Source organism: Polyodon spathula, chromosome 3 (genome assembly GCF_017654505.1).
Source record: "Polyodon spathula isolate WHYD16114869_AA chromosome 3, ASM1765450v1, whole genome shotgun sequence".
NCBI lineage: Eukaryota > Metazoa > Chordata > Actinopteri > Acipenseriformes > Polyodontidae > Polyodon > Polyodon spathula.
The window spans coordinates 8,046,384-8,065,017 of record NC_054536.1 but is presented as its reverse complement, the minus strand read 5'-3'; the positions used below and the strand labels follow the sequence as shown (position 1 = coordinate 8,065,017).

Below are 18,634 nucleotides of genomic sequence, written 5' to 3'. Positions count from 1 at the left end.
GAGGACAACACAGATCTGAAGGCTCCACTGCAGAACCTCAGGCGCCCTATCGGCCACAGGGGTCGCTGATGTGCGGCAAGCCGTGGATTCCCCTGCCAATCTAGGCCCTCCTTACCCGGGCAGTGCTCGGCCAATTGTGTGTCACCCCCCAGGAACTTAATGAATGTAAATCTAAATAATAGGAAGAAAAAATTGAATACATTTTGTATTGTGGTTTAGATTTTATGATTAATTTAAATCTGGATATTTACTAAGAGAAAAAAAAAATCAATCAAATAAAATCCATTTGTTGGGTTACCAGGACTGTCAGCAAAGTAGATGAAAAAGCCAGTGAACTAGAAAGAGAATGTACTGACAGCCTGAAAAATAACATTTAAAAATTCAATTTCTACTGCTGCCAGAATACAGTGTGCTTCTAAACAGACAGGGCTACTTGTTTTCAAAACCAGAGTTGCAGTCAATTCTGACAGGCAAAGCAGCTGGGGACAAATATCAGACATCTTAAGGTAGCCTGAATATTGATTATAGATAAATTTAGTAATGAGCAATTATTTTATCGTATTTTTCTCCCAATTTTATCCCAATTTATTTTCACGCTCAGTTCACGGCTAAATTGGGAGCAGCAAAAATGAACACACGCTGTCCTCCGAAGCACGTGCTGTCAGCCGACCGCTTCTTTTCACACTGTAGACTCACGATGCAGCCACCTCAGAGCTACAGCGTCAGAGGACAAAGCAGCTCTGGGCAGCTTACAGGCAAGCTGTGGGCCGAGGACACCCTGGCCGACCTAAGCCCCCACCCCCCCAGGCGGTGCTCGGCCAATTGTGCGCTGCTCCCTGGGAGCTTCTGTCCACAGTCAGCAATAGAATAGCCTGGACTCAAACTGGCAACGTCCAGGCTATAGGTGGCATCCTGCACTCCACTTGGAGCACCTTTACTGGATGCGCCACTCGGGAGCCCCTATGCTGGATTTCTTATTTATAAATGTGCTAATTAAAATTATAAAACATGAAATGATTAGCTGAGGCATGGGGACCACCTTTCTGTCTTAAAACAACTAGGAACAACCCTGGCATTTAACTTTTTACTGAGCTACAGTACATAGCCTTACTTTGTCTCAATATTTGATTGTTGATGTATTGGAATATTGTATGTTAATGTTCTAGGAAAAGTGTTTGCTTTGTGACATACAGTATTATTGTACTACAAGATTGTCCGTATGTTTGAATATTAACAGTTGACAGTAGTCTGTCGTTTTGCAATGTGTGGTATGTAAAAATATTTGATAGTCCAAAAAAGATGTTACAATCTTTAGATAAAAACAGCACAGAAAAGGGAAATACTAATAATCTGCACCACATATCAAAATTACATGAATGTGTTCCTCTGTCCTGTAAAACATTTCACATCTGGAATGGTATTTGTGTCTATCTTATGGCATCCCCTGTATCTCCCCTTTGACTGGTATATGTACCCTGTATCATATTTTATAATTATGTTCAGTATTCGGCAGGGTAGCTTCTCAGATCCCGTGGAGTTTACATAAACAGTTTTATAAATTTCTGAAAATGGAATTTAAAAAACATGACCAAAGGGGATTTTTTTTTTTTTTAACAGTATTGTAGCACAATTCATCTTTTTATCTTGGAAAAGTCATTTTGAGAAAAAAAAAAAAAATAGCTATAGTAATAGATACACTGACTGTGTCACAATATCTTTGAAATGGAGTGTGCTTCTAATATAACTGCTAACTAGTACAATAACAAATAAATGTAGGGAAGCAGCTTCAGCAATTAACAGTCATCACCTGACCTCGTTTAAAGTGTCCTTGAATGATATATTATATATAACTTTTAAACTGAGTATGCTTATTAAAAAAAAAACAAAAAAAAAAACAGATTGTGATAATTCAAAGTTGAACTATTCTAATAACCCTTTGTTTGGGGTATGGCTTCATCTTCAGAGTTTTACAGGAATACATATAAAGGAAGAGTAAACTGAATAAAATCACATTAACAACAACGATTCTGTTTATTTGGTCCTATAGTTAGGTCCGTGCATGGACCTAAAACCCTGGCAATGCATGGAAACTGTGTTTGTGAATGCATTCACAATGTAGCATTTTGAATATATTCATTCTATTTGTGGGTTTGATTTCTTATGTTTCATTAATTTCTTATTTAGATAGCAATTGATTGCAGATTAGGCTGGTTGTCAACCTATTTCCTGTTTGTTTTCCCAAACAGCTGAATTTCTTTTCCTCTTGTGGGGAGTTTATCTCTGCTGTGCAGTACGGACAGTGCCATCAGCATTTCATGAGCCACGCTACATGGCCGTTGCAGTCCATAATGAACTCATTATCTCTGCACTATTCCATGTCATTAGGTAAGCAATCTGCAGACATTTTATTAATGAGAAAAACAAATAACTTCTTGGTGTGTACGTGGCTTTTTAATGGTGTTAATAATAATAATAATAATAATAATAATAATAATAATAATAATAATAATAATAATAATAATAATAATTATACATTTTGCACAATGTCACAGTGGCCTAAAATTTCACTGTGATATAGCTTGAAAGAATCTGCAGATTTCTGTTGTATATTTAGCATGTTGATTTTGGTGTTAAAGCTCACAGCTATGTGCTTTATCAGCATGCTCCCTTAGTGCTCACTGCCACAACTCTCAGCTATCTGAATTTTAACCACAGGGCACTTCTCTATAGAGCTGAATTGCTCTGAAAATAGAGGACTAGTTTTATTCAGCCAAACTAGGGTATGTAATGTTGTTCAAGACATTAAATGAATAGCTGGACTCTTTTTTTACTTTGAATTAACAGCTGGACTTTTTTTTTTTTTTTACTTTAAAACACAACGCTCATCAAAAACAACAGTAATAATAATCAAGACCAAAATAGCCCTTGCAGTCAACGTCCAACCCAGCTACTGTGCAGGCACATTTACTGTATAGTAAGTAGCTCTATGATGTTTGAATGATATCTTATTTTAGACAGATAAATGTATCATAGGCTAGATCACCCAAAGAGTCTTTATCTTTCTTTATCTTACATACCATTATAAAGATACTGGTTGATCTAGCCTTCGTTCCATACTGTACAGTGTCTCAGGCAGGCAGTTAGTACTGAAGAGCTGCAAGGAATGCTTGCAAACATCACCAAATATAAGGGAACAGTTAACAAAACCAAAAAAAAACTACTCACTCCTGAAGTTACTTCAGTCAGTACTGTATAATCTATTTACTGTGGTATCAATGGGATTAGAATAGGCTCCACATTCTATTCCATGGAGAATAACAGTACACCATGAACACAAATAAAACTAATAATAACCTGAATAAAAACTGTGTGGGTTCCCATCAATTCAAAGGTTCTGACAACTGAGGTTAATGTCCACATTTCCAAATCTGGAAACACAGAAACAATGTAGCCTGAACCCTTCCCCTGTCTCTGTCAAGAACCGGCAGTGTTTCCTGGTAGTGATGCTTAATATGACATTGTCACCCATTCCACTTCATCTGTGGGCTAAACGACTTTCAGATTTCATAAAAGGGTCACAGAGCTGTTATTTAGCACCATAATATTGAATTAGGATGAAATCATGCTGCCTCTTCCCAGGCTGGCCCAATCTGTAACCCATCTTCTAGCACAGATATAGTTACAGATGTCTTGTGATCCCATGGTTAGCCTTCTACACTGAAAAGCACATTTACTAAGTAAAACATGTTCTCTCGCACAATGTACACGAATAGGTTCATGTGAACTGCAGTACCATTGCTGTTAATGTTACAAAAAATAAATAAACAAACTGGGACACAAAGGAAGGAGTTGGTCATGTGCCATGAACATATTCATGTTACATATGGGGCTGTATCCATAAAGCATTAGTATGCTAGTAAATGCATAATACAGCAATTTGTGTAAATCACTAATATACAGCTATGGTCAAAAGTTTTGCATTACCTGGAATTTTAGGATTGAGACATAATTTAAAAAAAAAAAAAAACTATATGAACATAATTTAGATATTGTATTTAACATCATGTAATCAAAGAAACTACAGAATGATATTGTGAAAGTCTACCAGAAGCCATAAAAGTAGTTCAGTATTTCATGTTAGATTTCGAAATGCTAGGCCATTGTTGTCACTTTTTCATTAAGTATATGGAAAACTTAACAGAACATTATTCAGCAGGTTTCATTCGACTTTATAAAGCAAAATGTGTTCATTCTATAGGGTGATGCAAAATTTTGGCCATAGCTGTAGGTCATTTGGATATCACAATACAGTAGTGTTATGATGTCACTGTCCCATTATCTGCAAGCTTGAATTTCAATATTAAAAATGTCATGAATAAATCACATACATTCAGTTCTGCGGATATAATGTTTTATACTGTGTGTTATAAAATGGCAAGAATAGATGGAGCAATCTCATTGGCTAACACATGTTCCAAACTGTGCAGATATGTCACCATACCAGCACAGTATGGAACTTTGCCTCACTTTGAAAGGAGTGGGGTTAAGTGGGGGTGCTATTTTCTAAGTGCAATAACACACTCAAAGGTGTTCCACAGACCTTGGCTGTTTAACAACACTTGGCTTCACCTCGTGCGGATATTGGACCCTTTTGAAACCCCTTGTTGTGAGTTATTACATTCTCACAGCATTTAGTACACTTTAGAATATCATTAGAATGAACAGAATGTTCTATTATACAACACGTGTTTGCTGTCGTCCAATCAGAACAGAGAAAGAGTGTGTGTCTGGAGCCTGCAGGTTGAGTAACTGTCAGTGTGCTGAAGTGATTTCTGTTTCTTCTAGGTTCACTGTAGCCTCTACACTTCATCCAGACTGGATGCTTATGCTCTTCTTTGCTCACACACACTTGACAGTGACTGCTTCCATGGGGTTGCTGCTAATACCAAAGGTACTCTTTTTTTCTACTTTTCTTTCGACACCAATATGTCGAACAACAGTTACAAAATGTACAGTATAATATATTTTATGGGCATAAAAAAAAACAAAAAAAAAAACAGTAAGCCATACATAGGACTCTCTGTTTTTTTATTAAAATTTTTGGTCACGTGGCGTCCCTTTAAAGTTATATTGAGGCGACTCCGTTTCTTAATTAAACTTGTGGAAAAGCTTTGATTGTGAAACAAGATCACTTTTGTTTTTTCTCCAGTAACTTGATTGAGATGATGATTCTGTTTCATCGATAATATGAAAAAAAGGCAGCTCCTTATTTTTAATTAAAAAGTGAGATCAGTTAAATAGCTTTTCCCGGATTTAAAATCTAATGACTCATTGCAAAAATCATAGAACCTGTTTTGCAAGTAATAGTTTCCTCTTAATTACGATTTAATTAAATCAATTTAGCTTCTTTCTCTGTTTGCGTTCGGTTTGAATTAAAAATAAGGAGCTGCCTTTTTATTTTACATTATCAATCAGACAGAATCGTTGTTTAAATCAAGTTATGGGAGAATAAGCTAGTGAACTTGTTTCACAATCTTTAATAAAACGGAGTCCGCACAAAAAAAAGGGACGTCACGTGATCAAAAATAAAAACCGTAAACGAAGATTACAGCTGTTATCAAATGCAGCAGGGCCCTGACTAGCAGCAGGCAGACTGAATTCCATTTTTGGCTAGACAACACTAGCTGCCAGTCAAGTACATGGTAGATTTAAGGTGTTCCTCTTCACCTCTTAAGGAATTATGGTCCCAGATACAGTATCTCGCTATCCTTGTCTCATCACTAGTATACATAAACATCAAGCTCTAAGAGACTCTGCTGTTTTTGCCATAGTGTACCATGTCATGTAACACATCTTTGTAGGCATGAAGGCCTTCTTGTATTTTTGGTGTATGGCAGCCTAAAGGTGCAGTACAAGTTAAAGTGAAAGGGGTTGTTTTGTGTTATGTGCCCCTTATCCAGTTCCTGCTAGCAAGGACTAACCCGAGAGACGACACTGCTGCTGAAGCCTATGAGGATGACCTTGATTTAGGCAGGTCAGGGTCTTATCTGAACAGCAGCATCGCTTCAGCTTGGAGTGAGCACAGCCTGGATCCAGATGACATCCGGGTAAACAAGCAAAACTCTTCTGAAGATTTTTTTTATTATTATTTTAAATTTGATTTCTAGTTAAAAAAAAAAAAAAAAAAAAAAAAACACTGGGCAATGCCAGTTTGGTTTTTATTGCAGACGCCAGACGAAATGGGCCAGCTCAGTTCTAGTAATGGCTGTGGCGTAAGGTCATGCGACAGTCTTTTGGAAAAACGTACCAATGTGAGCAGAGGTTGTGTTGTTTTTTAGTGCTGAAACATGTCTCTCACCGTAGCCAAGATAGATGAATCACCTGAGGCAAAATTTATTTATCAACACTGACAAGATCTTCATGGCTTGAGATGCCAGATTATTAGTCAGTTATTTCCCTTGAACTGCCATAATGTACCATGTCATTAAACGGTCTACAATAGCAGTCATTTTATTGAATTATACTCTTTTAAAAATATCCCTTAATTATGAGGATTAACAATACAACATGATGTGTTTCATTATCTAAACTGTTATGAAGAGCCAGTCTTGTCTGTTATTTGTGTAAAGAAGCATGCAAATTATTTTTTAATGATGTCAGTAACTGCATGTTTTTTTTTAATGTTCCTGTACACTGCTGCATGCCATATGTGCCTTATGAGTTGTGATGTTTTTAAATTAGATCCGCTGTTTTTAAAGATGGAACAATTACTGTTTGTTGTTTTTAACTGCACAGGAAGAACTGAAGAAACTTTATTCTCAGCTTGAAATCTATAAGAGGAAGAAGATGGTCGCCAACAATCCACACTTGCAGAAGAAAAGGAGCTCAAAGAAGGGGCTTGGCCGCACCATAATGAGGCGCATTACTGAGATTCCAGAGACTGTAAGCAGACAGTGCAGCCGGGAAGACAAGGAATTGGGGGATCATACTAGTGCCAGAAACAGCATCAGCACTTTGAGGAGAAACCCCTTTGACCCTGCGCACTCCAGCACAAAAAGCAAAGAGGAGTCTTTGAAAAGCAAAGCCTTCTCCATCAAGAAGTCACACAGCAGCTATGATCATGTAAGGGACCAAAGCGAGGACTCCAGCAGCCCCGCCACAGAGAAGATGGAAGTTGCTACCACAGAGAGTTCCCTCTTGGATACCTTAATGGGCAAGGGGAAACACGAGAAAAAGTCCACAGAGACTACTGAGGCTGAATCCACTGACTCTCTTCCATTAGTTTGCAAATCTGCCAGTGCACACAATTTGACTGCAGATAAGAAACCTTTGCACCCCAGAACATCCATGTTGCAGAAATCCCTCAGTGTTATTGCCAGTGCCAAGGAGAGAACCCTGGGGCTCACAGGCAAAGCCCCAAGCCTTGAGGAAAACAGCAGACAGCAGAAGAGTCAGCAGAAGGGGAGAGAGTCCAACAAGCCTCACTCTGAGAAGAGTGACTACCAGCAGAAAAATGTTGCCAGCCAAGCGGAGGAGGCTAAAAAGTCCAATAAACAAGGAATCATGAAGCCCCAGGGGAGTAGCAGTCAGCCTTCTCTCAGCCCTGATCCAGGGAAGACAGGATCCAAAGATCAGTTTGATGTGGCCGAGGTTTGCCCATGGGAGGTTCAGGACCTTCCTCCCACTCCACCAGAAAATAAGGTCCAGAAGCACGTATCCATTGCTTCGACAGAATCCACATCAGCCCATGGGTCCCACGCAAAAGGTAAATCACAGAACAAGCAGATAGCTACAGAGAATTTGTCTTCACAAATTAAACAGTCAATTCAGAAGAACCTTGACAAGTCAGAAATACGCCCTTGGGACTTTGAGGAGCCCCAGGACTTGACAGAGGGGTCTAAACCACTGGCAAACCATCAGTCTGTGCCGCCTCTTTCTAAAGGCGAGCACTCTAGTAAAGCTCAGAAGGCTGAGATTTGCCCTTGGGAGTTTGAAGAGACGGTAGCCAGAGGCGTTGAAGCTAGGCAAACAGAGCCAGACAAGATCAAGCACGGCGGGCAGAAAAAGAATGCATTCCCAGTTGATGTTCAAGGCAAGGAACTTCTGTCAGACGCCTCAAAATCTAACAGCAGCACACAGCTGACTACACCCAAAAAGGTAGAAGTCTGCCCATGGGATTATGACCCTGAATTGTCACCTAATTCTGACACGACTGCTGTCCCAATTGCCTTTTTGAAAACAAAAGACACAACTCAGAAGAAGAAAGGACTGTTCTCAATTTCAAAAGATAAGGAAAGGGGACGAGACAGGGATGATGAAAAGGGTAAAGCCAAGAGCAGAGAGAAGGCTGCGTTTACAAAAGGTACGCAGAAACCTGTCAGCCAATCAAAACTGGCAGAAGTGTGTCCCTGGGAAACTGAAAGCAGCCTGGATACTTCAACACAGGAAAGAAAAAGCACATTGAATGAGCTGAGTGCAGCCAAGAGCAAACAAGCTGCTATTTGCCCCTGGGAATTCGAGGGCATTCCTGATACTAAACTTGACAGAAATACTTGTGTAGAAAAACTCAATCCAAATTCCAAAGGGGGAGCAGCTGGTCAAACCAGATTGGATGAGGTTTGTCCATGGGACTTTGATGACCAAACAACTGGGAATAATGCATGACATGTTTTCAATTCAGCATATTCATTGCTCATGGAGCTTTTCTTTTTTTTTTTTCACACGATGAACCTCATAAATCCAAAAAAACAAAAGGGAGGTTTTACCCAGGTTGCCTTTTTCCTCCAAATATCATTAGTTTCTTTTCCTTTTAACAAACTGTCACGTCTGATATAAAGCATTCCAGATTGATACAGAGTATTTTGTGAATTTTTGCTGATGACAATATTCTAATATTTCAAATTATGCAACCGTACGGCACTTTTACTGCAACATAAAATACCCGTTTTGACTGTACAGTACTTTCAGTTTCATTCACATTTAATAAGTGTGCACATGGCCACTGATGCCACAAATTCTTTTCCATTGCTATTTTATTTGTTGAAGTTTATATGGTGGATCTTCTGTTCTGTCTAGTGTTTACAAATCCCAGCATACATCCTTCAAAATTATAGTTTAGTATTGAATATTATTCAGGGTTTTTTATAGAGTGAATTTATATGCTTTTATTTTCCCACCAGAGGTATGCATACACTTGCTTTATATTTTGCATTCAGTGGTCCTACCAAGAATCAGTTTAAAGCAAGGGTCTCCAATCCTGGTCCTGGAGGGCTGGTGTTATCCCTGGTTTTTGTTCCAACTGTACCCTAAATTACTTAATTAGACCAATTAAGCCAAGCCAAGTACGTATTAGAAGCTTAATTGGTCCAATTAAGCAATTAGAGTACAGTTGGAACAAAAACCAGGAGGGACACTAGCCCTAGATAAATGATTTGTTTATATGTGTTTTAGGTAAGTAAGGCTAATTCAATCAGTTATGTCTGTACGTTTGTATTATAAGAAAAGCAAATATTACATTTCTTTAAAACTATTAAGGCTTAAGCATAGTATATTTATGTAGGCGTGTCATAGTTCGAGCATTGATATTATCCAAAGTGCTAGAAATATAATCAAACAGAACTTTACAGATTCTTATTTCTTTACAAAAGAATGCCATGCAACTTGGTGCAATTATGGTCAACAGTGTGTGGACAGTGTGCTATAAAAAGTAACTAAATCAGATGTAACCCTTGTGGATATCATTCTATTGGACTTCAATGTCATGTTTAAGTCTTTAGTTGTTTTTATGGCTGTACAGTACATGAAAAGCCATTTATCTCTGGGTTACAAGTTCAGTACCAGCCAAGACTCGAATGCAAGCTGGAGTCCTATGTGAAACTGCATTCTCCGGTTCTGAACAGACATGTGTACACTCTGCTAAAAACACTATCACAATCAGTAATAAACAATTATTTTGTTCAAATTTCCTCAAAGGGAAAGCATTGTGTAAGCATGAAGAATGAACTACCATTCAGCCCACACAACATTGTTTTAAAAGATAATACTTACTGTGCATCACCATACTTAAATGTTTTCTTTATAGTTCCCAGTGATTCCACATGCTTAACCATGCTTTCACTTTGCTTTGAATATAGTATCATACTTGTACCAGTTATCTGCAATAAAATGTGTATAGAATGGAGGTTGAAGTACATTGTTGGGGCTGTGTGGGAAACTTGGCTAGAATATACTACTACACCTGCTTGCAGTACTTCAGTGTCCAGTGTTATCAACCTGTCACCTTTATAAATCAGTTATGCTTGTTATGTCATTTATCTGTGTAATAAACAGAATGCTTAGCTTAATGATTACTCCTTCAAATGTCCTATTTAACCATGTGCTGTGTCAGAGCCATTCAATGCCAGGTTTGCTGGGTATAATTAAAAAAAAAATAATAATAATCAGCCAGGTTTGAAAAAGTCCAGTTGGTAGAAATTTTAGTCAGCTAATTTACTAGTAATAACTTGTTCAAATTGAATGTGCTAACTGTTCTATTTAAGTTTATTTTTGCCTTGCTTTTTTAGGATTTTATTTGGCTATTTTTTTGCATTTTAGTTGACCATAGGAATAAATATATTTGGAACAAAGAAAAAAAAACAAAAAAGGTTTCCTAATATTAGACTTTATGGAATTTTTACAAAATCATGCTGTATCGTCTTATTGCTTCAGTGGCTTCTGCATGAAAACAAGAATCGGTAGGACTGACATTTCACTGCCCTAAATAACTTTTAGCTATTGGACTGTTATGGATTGTATAGTGAGTGAAACTGTACCTTACCCACTGTATTCTGTGCTTGTTATAATAATCCTCTGTGACGAGCTATGGCATCCACCTGACCTATTTGGTAGATTTATATTGTGTTGTGACAGCATGTAAATAAAATATCTTCTCTGCAATAAACATTTATATAAAACTGAATACGTTGTTATTCTCTAAAAATGTATGCACAAAAAATTATTGTGGTGAAGACTTGGGCACATGGGTTTACATTTTCATGGAAAAAAAGTAAATTAGGGTGCTAATTTATTAGAATACCCCATTGCTACTGTGGTTTTGACTTGTTGTGCATATAAAATCAAATCACTGTACTGAAAATCTTGGCACATTTTCAAAATAGGAACATTAATGACTGCCTAATTTAATTGATGACTTTAATAGGCCACACATGCAATTAATTTAAAACAGTAAGAGAAAAGCGACACGTTGCCATAAATGGTAAAATGCACGAGGTGTTTTAGAAGTTGTTTAAGATCCTTAATTAAAGCAAAACGTTTTCTAACATTTTCACACACAAGTGCCTGTTGTTTCTATATGTCACTGAGTACTGACTGAAAGCATTTCACATGAGGAAAAATGCTGGTGATTCAAATGATCATTTCATAAGGGGCATGGTGAGTCAACTTCATATATAACTAGGACTCTTCATTTCTGCTTTTTATTTTTGATCACGTGATGCCCCTTTGTTTGAGCCAACTGTTTTATTAAACTCTTGGAAAAGTTTTGTGAAACACGTTGACTTTAACTTTTTCTCCCTTAACTTGACTGAGACTAGGATTCTGTTTCACTGATAATGTGAAAAAAGGCAGCTCCTTATTTTTAATTCAAACCGCAAACAGAGAATGAACTTAAATGGATTTAGATAAATCGTAATTAAGAGGAAACTCTTATTTCCCAGACAGGTTTGCAACATTTATGCAACGAGTCATTAAGATTTTAAATCCGGAAAAAGCCATTTAACTGAACTTGCTTTTTGTGTTCGGTTGGAATTAAATATGGAGCTGCCTTTTTTTTTTACATTATCAATGAAACAGAATCAAGTTAAAACAAAAGTGAATTTCACAATCAACACTTTTCCAAGAGTTTAATTAAGAAACAGAGTAGGCTCAATATAAGTTTAACAGTAGAACTACCAAGGCGGTCAAAGTTTTAAATTTCATTTACTCACCTGTCTGGCAGATACAAGGATGTGCATTTATAACTTTTCCTAAATATATGTATTAATTATCCTGACAAAGTATGAGACGCGGGATTGCAAAAAGGGGAGATATAATACCATTATACCTAGAACTACCAGACCGGTCAAATGGACCGCTACATAGAAAAGAATTGCATTTTACTTATTTATTTGTTGCGTTTATATAGCGATTGTTATACAAAAGTATCGCAAAGCACTGTACAGTACATAGCAGAAAAAAAGAACAAACCACAATACATTTGTATAGCATGTCACACATACAACTGCCACAGTCAGACCATTTAAATAACAGTATACACAACACAAAAGCAGCAATTTTAAAATCCACCAAGATAAGGTCAACAGCTTATTTTTCCACCAGAGATTGCCTAACCTTTGACCAGACATTGTCTTGTGGTCTGGATCAGCACGCCTTGTTCATCTGGTAGAGTTAACAGTGCCATAGAAGGATGGATGAGGCGTATGAGAGGAAGAAACTTTGGTATGCTCAACCAGCTGCTGATGCGGAACAGCGAAGATGGAGAGTCCGAGTTTATCCAGTAGAGGTGGGTTGTTGAGGATTTGTGGCAAGCTCTATAACCCGGTTTCTCAAAGATGTCGGGTTCAGCGGCCAAGAGTTGCGTCACACAGTGAAGAACTGGCTGTGGTTGAGACGGAAAGATTCTGGATGGGGATATCAAGCACATTTGAAAATTCTGACACATCCAATGCTTGATGTCTGTAAGGCAATTAGCTAATAACACCCAGGCAGAAGAAATTCCAGGGTTTAGGGACAAATATAGCTGGGTATCATCAGCATAGCAATGGAAGTTCACTCCGTGCCTGCAGATAATGTCACATAATGGTAACATATATAATGAAAACAACAAGGGACCTAGTATGGAGCCCTGTGGAACACCACAGAAAACTTCCGATAATGCTGATTTTAACTCCCCGATAGAGACAAACTAAAACCTATAAGAAAGATAAGATTTGAGCCACGATAAGACAAGGCCAGACAGTCCCCCTGTGCTTTCAAGACGATTCAGTAGGATGGAACGATCTACAGTATCAAAGGCAGCACTTAGATCTAGAAGAATTAATACTGATGGAAAGCCCGAGTCAGAGCTTATCAACAGATTGTTCACAGCTCTGCCAAGGGCTGTCTCGAATATACCATTAAGAGTTAGAAATTTTTCAAATTGAATTGCAACAACTCTCCCTAGAACCTTACCTAAGAATGGTAGGATGGAGATTTTGATTATACAATTCAGTATTCTAATCACAGTTTAATACATTGCCGGTACAGCCCTGACTGATAAATACAAATAATAAAATAGATCACTCTTCAGCCCTTACATGAACGGCTTCTTATAATCTAAGGTGTCTATTGTAATTCAATCAGCCTTGTGTAGCGTCTACAAAAGGCTAATGAAAAGACTGGTGGAAAAAAAAACGGAGACAGTGGAGTTTTACAATAAAACAAAGTGTGGGGTTGACATTTTAGACTAGATGGTAGGGAAATACCCCATGAAAGCTGGGTCTCGCAGGTGGCCTGGTCATGTGCTTTACCATGTATTGGATCTCGCTGCCATCAACTCTTTTATTCTTTACCAGGAATGCACAGGCAAGAAGATAACGAGGGCAAATCCCGGTAATTGGTTTAAGTGATCGGAACAAGTGGAACATGTTAGTCATAAAAGAGTGGACTAACCTACAGCTACGGCCAAAGTTTTGCATCGTCTATAGAATTAACCCATTTTGCTTCATAAAGTTGAATGAAACCTGTTAAATAATGTGCCGTTAACATACGAAATTACATACCACTTTGTAGTTTTCCATATACTTAACAAAAAACTGACAAATTGAAAAATGTGCCATTTCGAAATCTAACATGAAACACTATACCACTCTTGTTGACTTCTGCGATATCATTTTGTAGTTTCTTTGACTACTTGATGTTGAATAAAATATCTAAATTATGTTAATTTGTTTTTTATCTCAATCCTAAAATTATAGCTGTATAAACCCTTCTTTACTAATATGATATGCAGAATTCAGTGTCAGATAAATATATAAAGGGATCCCTGTACAAAAAGAAAGATGTTTTTTTATTACATCAAACATATTTAAGATAAATACCATTTATTTTTTGTGCAGATTTCAAACTGTCGGATTATACCGTACTTGTATTTAAGCTACCGACACTGCTGCATAGCACAGAAATGTTTAATTGCACGATAATGGACCATTAGCTGCTTATAGTTAAAGCATATTAACTGAAATTGTATTGCATTAAACTGAAAACGGTATCAAAAGTTATTTATTTCAAATGTTGGGCCTATATATATTGCACAAGTCTTTATTCTCACGGATCTGACTGCCCGAACGTGACAGACTTAAAAACAGTACAGAATAAAGTTTTCAGATGTACTTGTCATTTCAGAGAAAAAATGCAGCTGTCTCTGCAAACAATCTGAAGCAGTAAATGCTTAGGACAAGCAAGCGTACTATGTTAGTCTTCACAGTGCTCAGTTAATCCACTTGAACAGGATTATCAGGAATCTGATTTGGTACGATGCTGCAATCAGGATCATCATGAATCTGATTTGGTATGATGCTGCAATCAGGATCATCATGAACCTGATTTGGTACGATGCTGCAATCAGGATCATCGTGAATCTGATTTGCTACACTGCTACAATCAGAATCATCGTGAATCTGATTTGCTACACTGCTACAATCAGGATCATCATGAATCTGATTTGCTATGCTGCAATCAGCATCTTGTTTAGTTTAATTTAGCAGATGATGATTTACCTGTGGTGATTCACTTCTGGTACGCTGCAATCGAGATTAGAATGTGTACTAACTTTAGTTCAAGCAAGCAGACTAAACCTGCTCAATCCACTAGTTAGACACATCAAGTGGACTAAATGTGGTATGCTGCAACTGACCCATTTATGTTCAAATGTTTGTTTTTTATTTACATAGTTTTGGTTGCGTATGTGCGCTTTGTTATGTTGTATACAAACCCATTTATTTTCTTTTTTACATTGTTTTGGTTGTACAGTTTCATATAAAAATGATACTTTTTTTCCCCAAATGTTTGTTTTAAAAAAAAAGCCTTTTTTTTTGCAGTTGTGCTTTATATAATATGTCTGTATATAAACCCATTTCTGTTCAAATGTTCATTTATGTTTCGGTTGTGCAGATGTTTTATATGATGGGTCTGGATAAAACTATGGCTTATATCCAACTGTTTATCCTTTCAATATAATATTTAAGCTGTTTTTAATACAGCTGTCATACTGACCGCTCATGTTACTTCTAAATATGTTTATAACCCGTAGTTCTAGTGTTAAAAGGACAGCATGTGACCAAAAAATAAAAACTGAAAACAAAGAGCCTGCATATAACACAGGGGCTGGGATTCAAACCTGAAAACAAAGAGCCTGCATATAACACAGGGGCTGGGATTCAAACCTGAAAACAAAGAGCCTGCATATAACACAGGAGCTGGGATTCAAACCTGAAAACAAAGAGCCTGCATATAACACAGGGGCTGGGATTCAAACCTGAAAACAAAGAGCCTGCATATAACACAGGGGCTGGGATTCAAACCTGAAAACAAAGAGCCTGCATATAACACAGGGGCTGGGATTCAAACCTGAAAACAAAGAGCCTGCATATAACACAGGGGCTGGGATTCAAACCTGAAAACAAAGAGCCTGCATATAACACAGGGACTGGGATTCAAAAGATCTGCTCCTCAGTGCCCTGAGCTCTAACCAGGCCATGCTACCATCTCCTGAGTGCATCTGCAAAGGCCTGGAGCATTGCCAAATGAAATCTTATCATTACTTCCTGTGTCTGAATCCACTCCCAGCTCTTGACTTGAGTTTGTTATCTTTCCCCAGCAGTGCGTGAATTTATATTCACTAAAGCATAACTGTACTTCTCTGTGGAATATATTATTTAATGAAGAAAGTGTTTTTTTTTTAGTCTAAGTATAACTTTTAAAGGTTTCATAGTGTACACCTGTAAAGAATTAAGCAGTATTTTATTATTTTGCATAATAACATGATTCAGTATGTTTTTAAAAAAACACAGGCCGTAAATATTAAAAAGCTAATCATTTTTCTTATGACTGGAATCAAGGAATGCATTTATTTTCATACAGTGTCCAGTTTGATGTATTTTTTCTATTAGGTCATTTGTTTGTCACAGCACAGCTGTGTACAGCTACTGATTTTCCATTCTGGGGAATTGCAAATTCCGTTTTTCAAAAATAACTAATTCAGTTTTTTTCTGAGAATTAAACATGGCATTTGAACATAAATATAATGTTGATAGTTAAAATAAGTAAATTAATAAGTATTTATTTTAGTACTAATTTAGTCATTTTTTATTTTAAATCAGACTCGTGTTGTAAGTAAGTAAGTACTTACATGTCATTATGTTTATAAACATAATTTGGCTCATTGCTGGCATTAAAATAAGCAGGAAACCGTAATTATATTACAACTGTTCAGAAAACCAGCGTCCTGTTGTGAGAGAATCATACATATGTACCGTCTTCCACTAATAGTTCAGTCTACAAATGACGGTGTTTTGAAAAGACCTGTTTGGCTTATTGCTGGCATTACAATAACTATAAAACATACGAAACAATTTAGTAACAGTCCAGCAATGTCACGTGAGAGGAATCCTATTTACAGCACTCCACCAATGGCGTTTAGCGTTGTACTGGCATTACAATAACTAAGATAACATATGAAGCACTTTGACAAAAATGCGTACTTTTGAGTGACTCGCTGCTACACAGGTTCACTGCTGTGTGTCACCTGATTGTAATTTAAATAGCGCCCATTTTAATGTAAACGCATAATTAATCCTGCCAGTTGTTTCTTTGCTAATTCTGTCTTGCTATTTGCAAAATTTAACATGAGGTGTGTCTGACCAAATGTCTTTTTTTAAACAAACGGTGTGTAGTGACTACATCCTTTACACAGTAAAGCGATACATTGCATTTAAGGCATGTAATAGCTAGAAAAATTGCTTTTGAGCTTGTTCCTTCAGATAATGTAATTCAATTAAGAAACGGTCATGTGTTAACATTGCTAATTACAGTCTTTATTAAATGCACGTACATTGGAAAGAAATAAACTTAACAACAATGAAATAAGCAATTAATGTAGTGCACTTATTTCGGGAAAGACCCACTTTGAGCGCAGTAACTTGGGTCTAAGTTTTCAGCATATTAGAAGAATGCAGTGCTTTGCCATTTTTTTGTTGCCGTCGTTTTTGCTTTCTTGATTTCCTACGTGTTTACAACTGGCAATATGATCTGGTATTGACTGGTACACGATCAGTCGAATGACAGCAACATTTGCATAATATTATCTCTGATGTAGATAATCCGAAAATGTTTAGCTCTGTGTTTTGCTGAAACATTACACTTTTTCTTCTTCGTGGTACCGCCGCCATATTGACTTTCAGTAGAGACACGCGATGAATTACGCAACTTTGGCCCCAAACACTTACCATGCTTTGTACAGCAGTAAAGGTAGATTCGTGTAAACAACATATCATCAAACTGCAAACTAAAGTTCTCTGCTGCTTTTGCAAAAGAGATGTTTCACCTGTAATTCACCTATACCTATAAATGCATACATTCCATGCAGATTCCTTGGTGTCAGTTTACAACATTTACATTCTGCACCACGGACATTATTAATACCCTTTGTACCGTTAGGGAATGCATTTGGAAATGTCTTCTGTTTTACAGCAGGTTGTTTCTGCAGTGTAGCAAATCGATTTCCCATTCACATACCCAGCATTAATAAGGCTGTTAATTGTATGGGCACAGTTGAAGGTGAAGTAAATATGCCATGGCAAATTCCAAATACTGAGGTACTGCAAGGAAGTTAAATTCGTATCCTCTGAGGACTATTAGCTTACTCTCTTTAAGCTCTATGATGACCGCTGGATTCCCATGAAGCAGTATTGCACTTTAATCATAGACAATGTCATGGTGACTAATACACGGTGGGATTCTGGAGATGGAAGTATATATAGCATATAATGGAAATATAATAACTTATTTGCAGTATTATTATTTTTTAAAATATATGCACTTCATTCTGTGTGTATATACAAATATTTCTTCTGCAGATAATTATTTATATTTAGATGAATATTTGAATGCATTAGTAATAATTTAAAGGCGCCGATGGTGAACAGAATTCAGAGTAATTATGAACGTTCTACATCAAGCCATTTTTCCCTACTATTTTAAATCTGCTGTCAAATAATACATCTTGGAAAATTCCAGCGATCTGATAGGCTAGCAACATTCCAAAAGTGAGTATAAAGCATTCTGGAAACTCAGTATGGTACCAGTGATGTCATGAATGGACTTTCTTTGTGACGTGCCACACAGCAGGTGCAAATGAGCTCTGATTGAGCGACCCTAAAACCCATCCTCCCTTGTACAAGGTGTGAGTTAAAGGTGTATGCGGCAGAGATGGATTGCTCTTTGATAGAAACAGCTTGATTTATTTGAAGTCTTCCCACTGATGATGGGAATGAGAATGTAGAGATCTGAGCCCAGCTAACAAGATTGAAGTTTTCTGCAG

The 18,634-nt window shown here is 37.2% G+C and overlaps 1 protein-coding gene across 2 annotated transcripts in view; it reads left to right on the top strand.

Annotated features, from left to right (window-relative positions):
- Positions 1–9,296, top strand: part of LOC121312198 (probable G-protein coupled receptor 158) — an 80,200-nt gene extending 70,904 nt beyond the window's left edge. Inside the window, exons 8-12 of one of the 2 annotated variants that reach the window (XM_041244153.1) lie at positions 2,247–2,385; positions 4,846–4,951; positions 5,961–6,107; positions 6,228–6,311; positions 6,796–9,296. In XM_041244153.1, the coding sequence (XP_041100087.1) occupies positions 2,247–2,385; positions 4,846–4,951; positions 5,961–6,107; positions 6,228–6,311; positions 6,796–8,664 (2,345 nt within the window). In that variant the 3' untranslated portion in view covers positions 8,665–9,296. The remainder of the gene's footprint in view (positions 1–2,246; positions 2,386–4,845; positions 4,952–5,960; positions 6,108–6,227; positions 6,312–6,795) is intronic. The other variant, XM_041244155.1, reaches the window with a different exon arrangement.
- The last annotated feature ends 9,338 nt before the right edge of the window (positions 9,297–18,634 follow it).